General features: G+C 37.9%; 1 protein-coding gene across 1 annotated transcript in view; it reads right to left on the reverse strand.

The window, feature by feature from the left end:
* Nucleotides 1–2043: 2043 nt before the first annotated feature.
* Nucleotides 2044–16654, reverse strand: part of GRAP2 (GRB2 related adaptor protein 2) — an 83920-nt gene continuing 69309 nt past the window's right edge. The window contains exons 6-8 of the mRNA XM_088141023.1: nucleotides 16092–16214; nucleotides 12160–12276; nucleotides 2044–10587 (exon numbers count right to left, since the gene is read on the reverse strand). Of these exons, the coding sequence (XP_087997149.1) occupies nucleotides 10411–10587; nucleotides 12160–12276; nucleotides 16092–16214 (417 nt within the window). The 3' untranslated portion in view covers nucleotides 2044–10410. The remainder of the gene's footprint in view (nucleotides 10588–12159; nucleotides 12277–16091; nucleotides 16215–16654) is intronic.

Consider the following 16654-nt stretch of genomic DNA (forward strand, 5'->3'; position numbering starts at 1 on the left):
TCATCGTATCTGGTCATTTTGAGAGGTTGCTTCATTGCTCCCCTGCACAAGGGGTGGGTGGGTGGGTTGGTTGGTTTCTTGCCACAAAAACTAGTGCAAGGCAACAATGAGGATGGGAGGGTAGAGCACTGGCTGGAGTGCAGTTTTTATCCCCACCCCCACCCTCAGTGTCTGCTAGGGTGTGCTAGTCTCATGAGCTTCTGCAGCAGCACTGCTAACTGTTGTTTGAATACAGTTGTGAAGGTTTGGGATAGGTGAAAACAGTGGCTCTGTGGATGTTTTGACATATTCCTGGTGAAATGATTAGTTCTTCCTGACTCTCCTCAATCTATACATTAAAGATTAATTTATAGACATTCCCTTTCCCATTCTGGAAATTGGAAGATGTAAAAATTCACTGTGTACATTTAGTATAGCCACACTTGCACCTGAAGCATCCAGAGGTCCCTCATATATCTCTATAGGAGCTAGAGGCCAGGATCTGCCTGTTGTGATGTTTATGGTCCATGTAGTCCAGAGTGGGTTGTTACAGTGGGTTTTTCATGTGCCATTGCTCAATTTTTTTCCAGTTAGAAGCCAAAATATCAAATCCAAAAATGTTCATAAACGTTCAGCCTAAGTCATGTACGTGTCCTGTCTTGCTCTTTCCTCTCTACTTCTTTTAAGTTTGTCATTTCTGAGAAAGTTAAATAGGTCACAGCTTTGATCTGACTTTGAATCAAGCTGAATTGCTTCCAGAGCAGATTAGACATAAACATCTATGTAATTGGTGAATTAGGACACCGAGCAAACTTGTTTGAGAGCTGCCAGTAGTTGAATGAGTCAGCATATTATGAAACAATGTAATGTAGCACTAATATAGCACAATGATTGTACATCAAACATGTCAGATTGTACACAGACGTGTAATTTTTTTTAACCTTTTTCTTTCAGAGTTAATGGATGCTTGGTCACATCCAAGGAAACAAGGTGTTTTTCTGGCTCGACTCCTTTGTTGCTACCCCCTTGACAGTTTTATGGGTCATGCTCTCCAATGAAGGAGAAGGTATGACTGTTTTAAGTCTCTTCCCACTCAACATTGAAAATCTGGAGGGAAGGAGAAATACCTGCTCATTCTGGGTGGTGAGTTCATCCTTCCACATTAGGAAAAGTTTTATTCCTCTATTTCAAATCAGGCAGAAGTTTGAATGTTTTAAAAGCTAAAGCTAAAATTATGAACTTATTATGTTCATAAACTGTTTCTGCCTGGTAAAAACCAGTCCATGCTAAGGCTTTCTTAAGTCAAGCTCAACTCCTTATGTTCATGTAGTATTCTTGGTATTGTTGTCTTCCATGGTGTTTTTTCAACTTCCCAGTCAAGCCTACAGCCTTGGGATTTCTTTCTTGCATCCAAAAATAATAATCAGTCTAACTTTTCATAGTTTTTTTTTTTTTTTTAGTCTAGGTCAGCTACATGCTGCCATCTGAGCTGAACAGTAAACAATTAACAATTCCATAAATACTGTGAATTTTCTCTTCATCCATCTCTTCATTCCAAACAATCCTTATAGGCTAGACAAAACTTACCCAGATCTGGTGCTGTTGAGATGTGTGATGTTACAGTTCCCATTATCCTGCCCTGCTGAGAAGAGGTGATTGGTTTGTTGGTCAACAGATTGGGGAGTTCCTGTTTGCAAAGACTTATATAGAAGAAATACATACCTCATAATAGCTAGGCTAAGGTACTTCAGTAGAAAGAAGACAAGGCAAAAGAGCTGGGAAAGGAAGTCTAATTTTATGGAAAATAAAAGTATCAGTAACCATTGATAGAGATGCTCAAGGCATTTACCCTACTTTGTAGGACATTGCATGATATAGGATTGTCAATCAAATAGGGCAGATTGTTCTTTATGCTGTTATAGATTCTCTCCAGGATCTAGACACTATGAGAAATAAGATTATCTCAGTCCGGGTCTTCGTAAAATAATGTGTCCACCCTATAGAAGTAACTTCTATTTTATTCCATTCATAAATAATAAAAGCAGGACAATATTCGCATCTCAGTATATATATTTAAGCTTTATTATAAGCATCAAATTATTAATTTGCTGTTGGAACATTGCTATATGACAAGTAATTAAGTATCATTATCCCTCTTTTTACAGATGGGAAACTCAAAATACACATTTGTTTAGTAATTTCACAAAAACACCCACTTCTGTACACTAAAACCTGTGCTATCAATTAAGCGAATACTATAAAATCAAAGTAGAATTTCACCCACTTGCAAAAATATGCAGAAGGCATTAATTCAGAAAAGACAACATAGGATACATGACTATTCAAAAGGCCAGCCTTAAACAGTTTCATCACTTTATTTCCCTTCTTTTTTTTTTCTTTTTTAAAAAACTCAATGCAAGTATTGACTACAGTGGCTACACAATTTAAATGAGACCCTGATTTTCAATTTGGAAAAAGGCCTTGGGCCAAATTTGAGGACCTCCAGTCCACAGTGCCCCAAAGCCATCTAGAAAAGCCAGGTCTTTAAAAATTTGTGAAAGCACATCATGTCCCCCCCACCACCAAATCCTGCTGTGCTGCTCATCATGATGGCAGGTGGTGGGGTATTCTTGGGAGGTATGAGTGAAGAACACTGGGAGTGTATGGCAAGAATGACCCAAGACATAAAGATGATCTCAGTTGCCAGCTAAGGCAAGCAGGCACCTATATTGGGCAGCAGTGATATAGGAAGATGTCGGAGGCAAATGATCACTTCAGTGATAATGGCAAAGGCATCACTTGATACTGCATGGGAGAAGGCAATGATAAACTACTCATGTGTTTTATCAAGGAAGCCATATGGATCGACAAGATAAAGCAGTGTTTTTCAAACCTGGCCACTTTAACATGTGTAGACTTCAACTCCCAGAATTCCCTAGCTGGCTGAAGTTCATATCTTAAAGCGGCCAGGTTTGAAAAACACTGTGATAAAGCAATTGACAGTAGAGTACCAGATGATTGGCCCCTCAAATCGGATGGCACTCAACATGCTACTGAGGAAGAGCTGAGGAGCTTTCATGATACCAATGGTATTCATGACGTGTCTACATTAAAGCCTTCGAGACTCATCATTTACAAGGAGGACATCAAGAATTGCTTTGAAATCCTGAACCTTCTTGATAGGGAACCAGAGAAATTGTAGAATGAATTCAAATAGGTTGTTAATGATAAATGTGAAAAGAGACTGCCAAAGACCAAGAAACAGAAGAAAGTAAACTGAATGTTTACTTCAGATAAACATTAAGATAAACCAAACCAAGAAAGACAAAGATTTGAGGTGGAAGTTAACAAAGAATTTCAGAGGGCTGTTAGAGGAGACAAGAAGCAATATTACAACAACATCTATAAAGATATAGAAGATGGATACAAGGAGAGAAAAACAAGGAAAGTTTTCCAAAAGATCTTCAAACTCAAAAGAAGATTCCAACTTTGAATTGGTATGCTAAAGGACTCCAATGGACAGATAGTAACCAATTCAAAGAAGATCAAACAAAGATGGAAGGGGTATTGAAACTGTGTAGGGATGTCAACATACAAGATACCTTAGCAGATATTCCCTATTTACAAGAACCTCTAGTCCTAGAAGATGAAGTTAGATCAGCGCTTAGGTCATTACCAAGACTACAGGAACTAATGGAATATTTACAAAAAAACCGCAACCAGCAGAAGAACTATCAGTACAGATTCTAACCAAACTATATCAGCAAATCTGGAGAATGACCCAATGGTCAAAAGATGGGAAAAAATCAGTCTACATACTTATACCAAAGAAAGAAGACTGAGTATGGAAATTGTCATATAATATCCTTAATTTTATTGTCTAGCAAAATAACGCTTAGGATCATCCAATGCAGATTAGAGCCCTGCATGGAAAGTGAGATGCCAAATGTTCAAGCTGGCTTTAGAAAAGGCCAAGAAATATGCACGCTAGATAATTGAGAAAACCAAAATATTCCAAAAATGAATCAATATGTCTTTCATTGATTATAGAAAGGCCTTCAATTGTGTCAACTGTTTTAAGCTATGAAATGTCATTAGCAAAATGGAAATCCTAGAATATTTCATTGTTCTCATGTGACACCTATATACAAGACAGGAAGCCACAGTTCAGACAGAACATAGAAAAACAGATTGGCTCCAGGTGAGCAAAGGAGTGAGACAAGACTCTTCTTATTTATTTAACATATTTGTTGAATAAACTGTATATTGAGGGAAGCTGGATTGGAAGAAGATGAGTGTGGTTGTAAAACTGAAGGAATAAACACCAATAACCTGCACTATGTTGATACCTGAAAATGCAAATCATCTTGTACTCTAATAATTAAAGTCAAAGAGCACAGTGAAAAAAATGAGACTCAAATTATATTTAAAGAAGACCAAACTAATGACACAGGTGCAGCAACAAGCCTTAGAATTGACAATGAAGCTGTTGAAGTGATAGATAGTTTCTGCCTTTTAGAATTGACTGTCAACAGTAAAGGAACCACCAGTCAAGAAATATGACACAGACTAGCACTTGGTAGAGTAGCAATAAAGGCAGTGAAAAAGATATTCAGATTCTGTGATGTGTCTGTACCTACGAAGATCAGAATCATGCAAGCAAGGTTTTTGCTGTGACACTCTCTGGAAGCGGAAGTTGAACTTTGAAGAAGTAGGATAAAAAGAGTAATGAACATGTTGAACTTTGGTGTTGAAAATGACTCTTGAGAATAGCATGGCTAGCCAAGAAGACAAGCAAGTGAATCACAAAACAAATCAATCCAGAGTTCTCACTTAAAGTACAAATGACCAGGCTCAAATTATATTTTGGACATACTATGTGAAGATCTAGCTCTCTAAGAAATCTATAATGCTAGGAAAGATGGAAGGAAAGAGTGGAAGAGGATGACCGGCAGCAAGGTGGGTGGATCCAATTACAGCAGCAATGGGTGCTCTGTTGAAAGACCTGAAGGACCAGATTATCGACAGATTATTCTGGAGAAGGTTTATCTGTGTGGTTGCTAGGAGTTGATATCGACATGATGGCACATAATCACATAAGAGGCAGGGCCATATGCCCTTTGAGGGGAATGCTGTTTCATAGTGAAGACCCACAGCTTAGGTCCACAAGATGATATTGCCTTACAAATGGGACCTGGCGCAATCCAATTCTGACAAATTTTACTGCAGTACAAAAACAATAAGAGAGAGGTGTTCCTGTAGGTGTTCAGGTCCTAAGCCATGAAGGGCTTTATAGATGACAAGCATACCTTAAATTGCATCTGGAAGTTTACCAGTAACCAGTGCAGCTCACAAAATAGAGTTGTTGCATGGCAAAATGGGAAATGCTACTTGTGTCACCACATTCTGGAAGTGGTCTTCAAAAGTAGCCTTATATAGAGCAAAGTGCAGTGGTCCAGACAGGAGGTGATGAAGACATGAGTGACTGTGAGAAGGTATAGATATATATTATAGATTTGTTGCTTATTCTTGTTTTTGAAAGCATGCCAACAGTCAGATTTCACAGCCCTTTTCCTCTCCTATGAGAGAAGTAGCAGACAGCACCTATGCTGCAGTAGTTCTGAGATACTATAACATTATCTTCCCAGAACGTTGAGATTTGCTGCAGTATTTGGATTTCTTTGATCTTCCTGAATTGGCCCAATTTGGTTGTGGATTCAAGATTTGTCCAAATCTGTTGTATGCTACTAATATGCCTTTCATTTTATCATTCTTAAGCCAAGAAACAATCTGAACGTATGCATTAGGACTATGTGTGCTTTGAAAATGAATCAGAAGTGGTCTAGATTATATGCAGGTATAACACCTGTCTGCTGTTTATTAAAGAAGTCCTATGTTTTTCAGGTTTCTATGTGAGTTTGAAAATAAGATACTGCTGCTTTAAGGAATCTTCTCATTAAAGTTAATGTGTTTGTTAAAGGGGCAGCCTTTTTTTAGGCTCAAACAGAAGTCTGAAAAAGTTGGGATTCTTTAAGGAATAGCAGAGAGGAGACATGCTTGTATGAGGTCCAAAGAACTTCTGAGAGTTTTCAAAACATGCACAACTTTGCTGTTCATGTTTATTCAGAATAAGGCTGAGTGAGTTCAGCAGGACTTAATCCAAAGTAATTGTGTATAAGATTGCAACTGAAAACTCATAACAAGTGAATTAAGTGGCTTATCTGAACACAGGCAGCAGCTGATACTTTACCTTGATTTGTGGCCTTACATCAGAAGTTACAAAAAAATATTAGATTAGGGCTATAGCAATGCTTTTGGAAAGATGAAAATATTTCAAATCCCAGATGATAATCTCTAGGTATAATCCTGTTTATGCTGTGTGAAAACCACTGGGAAGTTTTTACAAACTGATCAAGAGAGATAGTTGCACTCAACCCAGAATGGTATTGCCAACAAGAAATACTGGTTTAGCTTATCTAAAGCATAATCAGAACTATAAGCAGTTTTTAATCCCCCTTCCCTAAAATACTTTGGGCAAATTGAATTTGGAGTATACATCTGTACAAATACATTTTAAATTCTATTGATTTAATTTTGTATATTAAATGGGATTACAATCCTATGGTGATCCTCTGGTATTAGGGAGGGGACTGTGGTAGGGCTACCATAGTAAGCTGCAAAATGCCAGATGATCAATGGAGAGTTTCTGTATCTGGTTGCTGACCTCTAACATTCATCCAGATTTTTACAGCCTAGACCATGAGTACTACAAACAGCTCTTTCCATGGACTGGTCCTCTTAGAGACTGAGAGACCCAGACTACTTCCCCTTTTCTTATCCAACTATAATAAAAATAAAAATGAATATTAAATATTAAAAACAGTAAAACTTAATTTGAATGGTTTATAAATTTTATAAAGAATCACTAAAGAATTTAATATATCAAACTAATTTATTTCCTAAACAGTTTTCTTAACAGTATTAGAGCAATATTTATCCTATTTAAAAATGTCTAGGGATTTTTATCTTATCTTACCTTATCTTTCAAGGTGGCTTACATTTTAAAAATTCTATATAATAAAATAGCAAAAATAAATACAATCCATTAACATCAACAGTAATGCAGTTTAGACAGTACAAAACTCAGAGATAACAGGTGCGACTCAAGAACAGTCCAATAAATCGCAATCAAGAAAAAGCTGAAGATTTTTTTTTTTTAGGGATTTCCTAACAGTGTGCCCTGATAAGGCCTAATATAAACTGTATCAGAAGAAACAGCTTGTCAGGAAATGACCACAGAGGCATATATTGATTACATACAATATATGCACTCATAGTCCAGAACTGAAATAATGGCAGAAGTAGAAAACTGGAGATAGCATCAATCCGCAGTTTGTGAGAGGGTAGCACAGAGGACCATATGGAGTTTCTTCTACTTTTACTTATCCTGATTATTGCATGTGCTATTTGCATGTGCACAATAAAACTTGGTCTATATATTACACTTACCTATAATGTGATTTGTTTGGTTTTAGCTTAGTGCAATCTATTAATTTAGCCATTACAGTTCATAAACCATATTTGGTGTCTTAGTGCAGTGGATATAGTGAATTGTGGCTTAGTAAGCCATGGTTAAACAAGTTATGGCTTAACATAATGAATGAACCTGACCTGTGTGTATCGGTAGATATCCAGACCTGAATGATCCTTAAACTGGAGGGCAACACCTCCTTTAGCAGCACTGTATGCAGGATATCTGTTGTGTTAGGGGCTGAAGTTCTGTAAAAGGGTAGGAAAGGATGAGATTCTGAGACAGTGCCTGCCTTCTGCCCAGCAAAGCCATAAAGCACTGTTCCCCAATTTTGTACTCTCCAGATGTGTTGGGTTTACAGGCCACAGAATTCCTAACCAAAGTTACAGAAAGATTTCTTGGCTGGGAATTCTTGAGGTCTTAGTCACAACATATCAGGACAGCACCAATTTGGTGAAGGCTGCTCTAAGGTTAGGATTAGCATTCAGTCCATAGGTATTTGTAAACTACAGTAGGATACATTACAACTTTGTATGAGGATCTGCACTCACTCACTTGCAGAACAGACAATGTTCTGTGGTAGTTTGGGGAAGAGGGGACATACTGTAGGTAGAATGCACTTAGAAATGTTTATTCACTCATCAAAAAACAACAGGGAAGCTGAGTTGGAGCTAATGTTCCTTATCATATAGTATAAATATAGTAGCAAGGTATTCTACATTTCTTTAATTGGCTACTCATGAAGGTTTAATGAGTGAAAAGTTTTTCTTATTTTGCCTTATTTTGCCTTTTGCAGTATCTTGCCTTTTTTTCTCTGTTTTGTGGCATTATTTCTTCTTAATACATGCAATGTTTTGACTGTATATTTTGCATTTAAGTTCACTGTGAGTTCTTGCTTTATTTGTCTGCTTCCTGTAGTAGCTGATATCTACACTTACAGCGTCTTTGCCACTTCTATTAATGTAAATGGCATATTTCATATTTCATGCAAATAAGGCCACTTCACAAAGCTCTTACATTAGAGACACGTCTGAAAGTGAAAGAAATAGGCAGTGCTTGTCAGGGTCACAAGCAGTGATAAATACTGTTTACTATGATCATATTCTACTTTTATTTTGAAAAATGAAATTTCTCCATAATCAGGATGGTTTGGCTGACATATAAGTCATTCAGAAAGTTCAACTATCATTCACAAGAGGTACTAGTTTTTCATTTCTACAGAATCATTTTTAAAGTCAGTTAAAACAGTCTTCAGAATTGCAGTAAAGTAAGCCTATGGAATGCTTGTGCAAAACTGAATTACAAGGTTTACTCCAAGTTCTTTTTGAGGAATATGAATGTGTGCAAATGCTGGGAGACGTTTTCACTGGGTATGGTAAATGCAAGTGGAAGGTTTCAGATAACACCAGAAGAATGTTCTACCCAGATATTGCTATAGCAGTGGTAAATATATTTCCTCACATACTAGGCATTTTTTAAAAACAACATATGGGTATTTGTACTAGAAGTATAGAATCCAGGCCTGTTCAAAAGTTTTCTGTGTGTATATGGAGAGAGGAGGACAGGAAGAGACTCTTGAGCAGGATGGATTTTGTGGGCTACTGTATCTGAGTGCACTAAAAGTATATATAGGTGATACAACTAGAATATGCAGCCTTGCCATGCTACCCATTTTAAAATCATCACGCTCAAACAGGGCTAATGAGAGCAAGACCAGTATATTTTGGAAATCTAGATTGCTAAAAACTTGTTATTGTATACAGTTTTTCTGTAAGACCACTCCATTCATTAGGTACCTTCCAGTGTAGCATATTTTAGCAGCCTAGAAGAACATGTACAGGTATCTACAACAAATAAATAAATGTATGATGATAAAAAAATTAACACAAACAGTTGATGTAAATATAATTACTGATAAATATTTTTCTCATCATATGTGCTTGGTTTCACTTGGAAGGAGACAGGAAGAAACTTAACTTGGATTAATAGTTATTTCCTCTCTTTAGGGAAATTTAAAAACAGTAGAATATTTATCATAATTGAATTCCCAGTATTTTTTTGAAGGATGTTATTACTATCAGATATAAAACTGGTATATGTTTACTTTGTGGATTTGCCCTGTGACTCATATGGAGCTATGTGATGCTAAGAGGCATTGTTAGCATAAACTCAATGGCCACAGTTAAAATCCTTTAACAGGTTGCTTTTTCATTCTGTTCTTACCAAGTATCAGGAAGTAGAAATCTACTCTAAAATGAAACAGTTGCTCCAGTTCAAGTACAAAATGTTAATATTCTCAGGTGTTTGTTAGTAAACATGTACACTTTACAATATTTGGAAGGACAATCAAAGTAGTTTTACAAGCTTTCTTACTAGAAATTTATAATCTTACAATAAGTAGGGGATTAGAGTATGGAAAGGCAAATCAGACCAAGAAAGAAGCAGTTACATGGTATTTTTCTCAAGTGGGGTGAATCCAATTTCTCCAGCGAATGGAATGCAAATAATATGTGTACTGATCAACAAATTGAATACTATTTAAATAATTTGCTTGGCCTTTCTCTATTTGCCTTTTTTAAAAATTAAAGTTCTGCATGTACATTTATACAATTAAATATACTTTACTTTTTAAATTTTAAAAGCACTGGATGAGTTTAAGAGTTGAAACAGTGCTCCACGGAGGACTTTTATGCTATCGTGCTTCAAACCAGTCAAAGCTGTCCATAGCTCACTGTTTCCTGCACATGTGAGCTGCAAAAGAAGATGGTGTATTTGAACAGTAATTAAGTAATGTTAGGATTGTGAAAGCTATGAACATTAACCAGGCATATTAAGAGTTTTCTGCTATTGATATGATGGAATATTCTCATTAAACCACTGTCAGAAACAATGAGAATTCATTAGTTAATTGGCTGTACATAGTTGGCAGGAAAGAGACCAAGCTTTCCATGTAAACAGCCTTTCCACCAATGTTCATCAGAGTTGTCCAGGACTTCTATGACATCTCCAGTGCAGAACCCCAGCTCATCGCCCTCCACTGCTTCAAAATCATACAAGGCACGGACCCATTGTGGCCTCTAGTAACAAAGAAAGAAATGCATCAGCCACAAATACAAATCTTAGAGATTATAGTGAAATTTGCTATCATCAAATCACTAATGGCCTAACTTTACTTGCAACGTGGAGAGCTTGTATCTTAGGACATGCTGCTGGATTTAGAGGCAACCAGACAGGATATGGACCAGAGGAAGCAGTACCAGATGATCTATAGCCAGGGAGGAGAGGAGAAGAAACTGGGAAGAAGCCAGTGGCACCTGAAGACCAAGGAAGGTTTTACAAAGAAGTGGTAGAAGGGAGAATGGAGCCCTGGTTTGTAGATGACGGCAAAGCAAAAACCAGGTAGTTCTGGTGCTGGGCAAGAGTGCATTAAGGAGAAAAAAATAGTGGACTCCAGTACAGTAACAGGTTAGGCAGGAAAAGCATTCCTGAGCCATGCTGTTGATAAACAAGTGTGGGAGGAAGAAGAAAGTAGCAGCTCAGAAAAGACTCAGAAAAGAAAGTGTAAGAGCAGAGGTTGGAGTACTTTATGTCTATTAGTATACCTTTAATAGAATATTGTTAATGTATATACTTATATACTGTAGATGCTTGGTTACTATGTACATAAACACTTGGTCACTAGAATTATTGTAAATACATTTTGCGCTAAACTGGTATAATAATAAACAGTACGGTATTTCACTTGTTAGCTCTGTGTGTGTCTGGCTTCATTCCTATCCATACCCACATTCTGATACTTATAAATAAAGATTATAACAGATTGGCACTTTACTTTATAGCATGCCAGCTGTAAAGCTTCTCCTAGCAATGTGGACAGGCATTTAAGAATACAAAAACTACTGGTACTGTATGTAGATTTGTTGTAAAAATAAAAGCTAAAGAAGCCATTACAAAAGAATTCCAGCAAAGGAGTCCACATGTTATGGTCAAAAAAGTCACAACACACATAAAAAACAGGTTAGGGTCACACTGTCATGGCTGCTGGAATGTTTTCCATCTTTTTTGGGGGGGAAGGGGGGTAACTGACTAATCTGTTATCAGGCTGTTTGCTTGTGACTATGTGAGAACTTGTTCTAATTAACAAAGTTAACTGACAGAAATCAAAGGAGTTGTCTGTATGCATACTGGTATTCATAGGTACCATGTTGTGTTATGAGCCAAAGGCCATGGTATAGATCCTCAGCTGTTTCTGGGTTGAAGGCTGTGCTTGATATTTAAGAGTTCTGCTGGGTTGCACTCCAAAAGATAGTGTGTGGGACCAAGAAAATAACTAAGTTTGATCATTTACATTTAAGTTTAATTAAAATAATATAATCAAAATGCATACCCTCCAATTATTTAAATTACTTCAATATTTAAATTATTAAGTAGCTCCCCTTCCATAACATTAAATATTGCAGTTTCTTAACCATTTTTGGAAGTTCCTGAGAGCTTCTCCAAAACTTCCCATTTTGCTTAATGTCATTTTTCTCTTCAAGTGACATACTGTACACAGAAAAATGAATTTGAACTGTTTTTTTAACCAAAGTTGAGTTGCATTACCTATCAGTCTAAATTCTGTCTCTGAAAAAAAGATGAGCTTACAATACCTGTGACTGTTGCGCTGGATCAGTGTGTCTCCGGAACATAGATGATGCACTTGGTTCTCCACAATCCTTTGGGCCCTTAGGCCGATCTTGAATATCCAAACTCCTGCCAAGTCTTTTCTATGAAATAAAATAACATCAGCACCATGAATATGATCCAATATGGAACTCAGATTTTCATGGATACCCATTAATATTAACAGCTATTGTTGGTAAACTCATATAGTGTAATTTTTATATAGTGACATTGTTAGTTACATCCTATTTATTGTTATAATAATTATTAATAACAATGAATATAGAATGACAGGTATTACAAGGATAGGAGAACAGTGCAACCTCAATTATACAAACTTTATTCTTTAAACCAAGTTGTTTAAAATGTCATAAGGATCTACTACCAATTAATGAAGCCCATATCAGTACCAAGAAACATGGATTGATTATGTGCCGTCAAGACAGTGTCAGCTCTTAGCAAGCATATAGATAGATCTTCAGGATGATTTCTCCCTAACCTGGCCCTTCATGTCTTCCAATGGTGCACCCATCACCTCTGTAATTGAGTCCATCCACCTTGCTGCTGGTTGCCCTCTTCTGCTCTTTTCTTCCATTTTTCCCAGCATTATGGATTTCTCAGACAGTTAGGTCTTTGCATGATATGTCCAAAATATGATAATTTGAACCTGGTCATTTGTGCATCACATGAGAACTCTGAATTTATTTGTTTTCTTGGCTAGCCATGCTATTCTCAGGAGTTACCTCCAGTACCAACATTGAAAAGTATTCAATTATTTCTCTGTCATGCTTTTCAAAGCTCAACTTTTCCTTTCGTAAAGTGTTACAGGGAAAAGTATTGCCTGCACTATTCAGATCTTTGGAGATATTCAGTTGCCACGATGTGTCTACACCTACAAAAATCAGAATCATGCAAGCAATAGGAGAGGTCAAGACTGAAGCTTCTGAACTGTGGGGTGCCAGAGGGCTCAGTGCTCTTGCCTTTCATGGGTAACATCTACATAAAGTAGTGGGTGAGGTCATCTGTCAACATGGGATCAGGTATCATCAGTACCCAGATGATACTCAGTTATACATCTCAAGACCTGGTTGACCAAGTGATGCTAAGTGATGTTAAGGTTTTGTCCAAATGGATGGAGGCTATTGGGGGCTAAATAGGCTTAAGCTCAACCCTGACAAAGCTAAGTGGTTGTGGATTATGTGTCACATTAAATCCTGGATTTTCCCCAGGCCCTGGGTTAGGTTACGTGTTCCATCTGTGTCATAAATTTTCAATCCTCAGTTCTGAATAGGATTGGGTTTTTTCCTAGATTTGCAGCTGCTGCTCAAAAGTAAGTGGCAGCTGTGCCCAGGAGGTCCCCTGCATAGATTCATCTGGCATACCATTGGGCCCTTTTCGGGACTGAGAGTCCCTTTTCACAATTACTTATGCCTTTGTCATCTTGTGTGTGAACTATTACAATGCACTGTACATGGGGCTGCCCTAGAATACCACTTGGAAGTCACAGCTGGTCCAGAATGCAGCAGCATGAGCAGTTTTAAGTGTACTCTAGTGTGCCCATTTGCTACATGAGCTCCGGTGAGCTTCCAGGAGCAATTCAATGTCTTTATTGTCATCTGCAAAGTTCTATAGGACCTGACTATCTGAGGGACTGCCTTTCTCCCATTGTTTCTCCCTGTCTTGTAAGATCTGAAAAAGTGGACATGTTCCAGGTTCCATTTGTTAAGAAATGCCATCTAATGGGGCCTAGGAAGCATACCTTCTCTATCATGGCATCTGTCTTCTGGCACAGTATTCCCATGGAGGTTTGGAAACTCCAACCCTGCTATCATTTAATGAACCTTGAAGACCTGGATTTTTCCCAGGCCCTGGGTTCAGTTAGGGAGTGTGCACACCTGGACTGGAGTAAGTCTGATGTGTCTGTGTTACTTTTTTTCCCCTTGGTTATGGCCATAGTGATGTTTTACTGGTTTAATGTATTGAGGCTTTGTTTTTTTAAATCTGTATACTGCCTGGAGTCACTGTAAATTGGGTGGCCTTAAACATCTAAATGATTGTGCCATGGTTAAATGCAAATGGGGACAGAGCCATGGTGTAATTTAGGCCATATTTATTTCATTACAGGAACACCTCTTTTCTTGGATTGTGAAATGTTTTCTGCTGTACTTTATATAATGGTAGGTGGGAATCAGGCTCTGCATTGCCATAGGCTATCTGCAACCCAAATCCTCGCTAGGACACTCAAAATTCTATTTATATGCATCACTACTATAAACATCACAAAAATAAGTTGGAAAAAAATTCAAAAGGAAATGTAGTGTTTTAATTTTGAATTATGCTCTGAGTTGGGGAATTTTATGCCTAAAAGGCATAAAAAATACCTAAAGATTCAGAACTTGATTTTCAGGTTTGTACATCAATTTGGACCACTGTTCATCATGACTAGCCATAATCCTAAAGTCATGCAAATAGGACAACAGAAATCATCATCACCATCACCATCATTATCATCCTATGGAGCACAGAGATCAGCAGGCATCTACTTAAATTCTACCAACAGGAGCCAAATGCCGAAGATATGCATGTAGAATAATTCTAAATTGAGGAACTAGCTGAGCTGAATGGAGTTCATACACATAAAAATCCATTCCTAGTTATCTTAAGCTTTTTAAATTAAACTTAATTTTATTAATTTTATTCTTTTATTTAATTCAATTTGGACACTGCCCAACTCCAACTGTCTCTGGGTGGTTCACAAACAGTAACATAAGAACCCGTACAAACCCGAAACAAGATGGTTTCTTGGCACAATATAAAAACAGAAAACAAAAATAGCAAACACACTTAAGGGGCCCCATCCAACTCACAGCAAGGCCTGGGGAAACAACAAGGTCTTCAAGGCCTTTATAGAACAGCAACAGAGTGGGAGCCAAGCAGACCAGCCACCAGCACGGCTTGTGGAGCAGAGGGGTCACATGGTCATACTGAGGCATACCCTTCACTGCTCACACCACTGTGTTCTGGACCACCTGAAGCTTCTGAATGGTTTTCATGTAGAGTACATTGCAGTAGTCGAACCTTTGGGTGACTAGGGCATGATTGTCTGAAGGGCCTCCTAATCCAGAATATGGAGCTGAGCGAAGGCTCCCTTGGCCAGAGCTGCCCCTTGTTTTTTGAGCAGGAGCTGTGAGTCCTCATATTGTGCATCATTCTTGAGCAGGTAAGTGCTACTCCATCCAAGATTATGGATGGAAAGTCCTTGGATCCAGGGGTTCCTAATATCCACAGCTACTCAGTCTTTGTAGGATTGAGTCAGAGTCAGTTCTTCCCCAACCAGGCCTGCATAGCTTCCAAGCACTCAAGAGCCTCATGTGGCCAGCCTGGAGTCATAAGGTATAATTGGGTATCATCAACCTATTGATGATGATACCAAACCCCAAACTGACAGATGACCTCATCCAGTGGCTTCATGTAGATGTTAAACAAGAGGGGAGAGAGCATCAAACCCTGTGGCATCCTACATAATAGGGGCCTAGGGGATGACCTTTTTCTGCCTGCCAACAAAGACTGGAACTCGCCAAGAAAGAAGGATGAGAACCACCATAAAACGGTGTACCCGGTTTCAAACCCGGCAGCCAATTCAAAAGGATACTGTGATCAATGGTACCAAAAGCCACTGAGATATCAAGGAGCACTAGGATGGATGCCCCACTTCTATTCCAGCTTTACCACAGTTCATCAACAAGTGCAACCAAGGCTGTCTCAGTACCAAATCCCAGCCTGAAACCTGACTGAAACAGGTCTAGATAGGTAATCATTTTTATTGTTATCATTATTAAAAATTCTGAGAAATAAATCCTTGTTGATATATCACATAGCTCCAGATCTATTTTCTGCCTACTCTTGATCGTTGTATTACCTGCTTATGATGCCAAGATGCAAAAGGATCCTCATACTTATTGTGCTCTGATGGCCTTGCGTCTTTCATAGATGGATGGAACACTTCCTGCTCCTTTTTAGATTGGTTCTTAACGCATGCTTCCTGGAAAGAAACAAGTTTTTCCTGTTATACCACATATTTATTCTTAAATATTCCTTCCCATAAAAGATGTCCCTGTTTTTCAGCTTAGATTTCTTGTAAGTTTTCCCAGAGTCATAATCACATGAATCTATGATTCAACAAAAGCAACAGAGTATGGTGGTGTTTAGAAACCAGTTTATTACAGCATAAACTTCTGTGGATTAGAAAAACTTTTAAGACAGCTGTATTAGCGTGACTAGTCCAATTTACAAGTAAGCAAACCATTGGGATAGCCACACTGTCTCTAGCATTCCAGGATGTTTTCTGTGTTTTTTCCTTCCAAACAAAAAAGTGAACTCCAATTATCCATTACTTTTTACTTTCTAAGAACATCTTTGGGTTAGGGCCCAGAAACATTCTTGGAAATAAAGATTATACCTGAGAGCAGAGCTTTCTTTTGC

The sequence above is a fragment of the Python bivittatus genome, unplaced genomic scaffold (assembly GCF_059951505.1).
Source record: "Python bivittatus isolate LINGU-HERP-01145 unplaced genomic scaffold, Pbiv_v1 ctg000330_np1212, whole genome shotgun sequence".
In the NCBI taxonomy this organism is placed as follows: Eukaryota; Metazoa; Chordata; class Lepidosauria; order Squamata; family Pythonidae; genus Python; species Python bivittatus.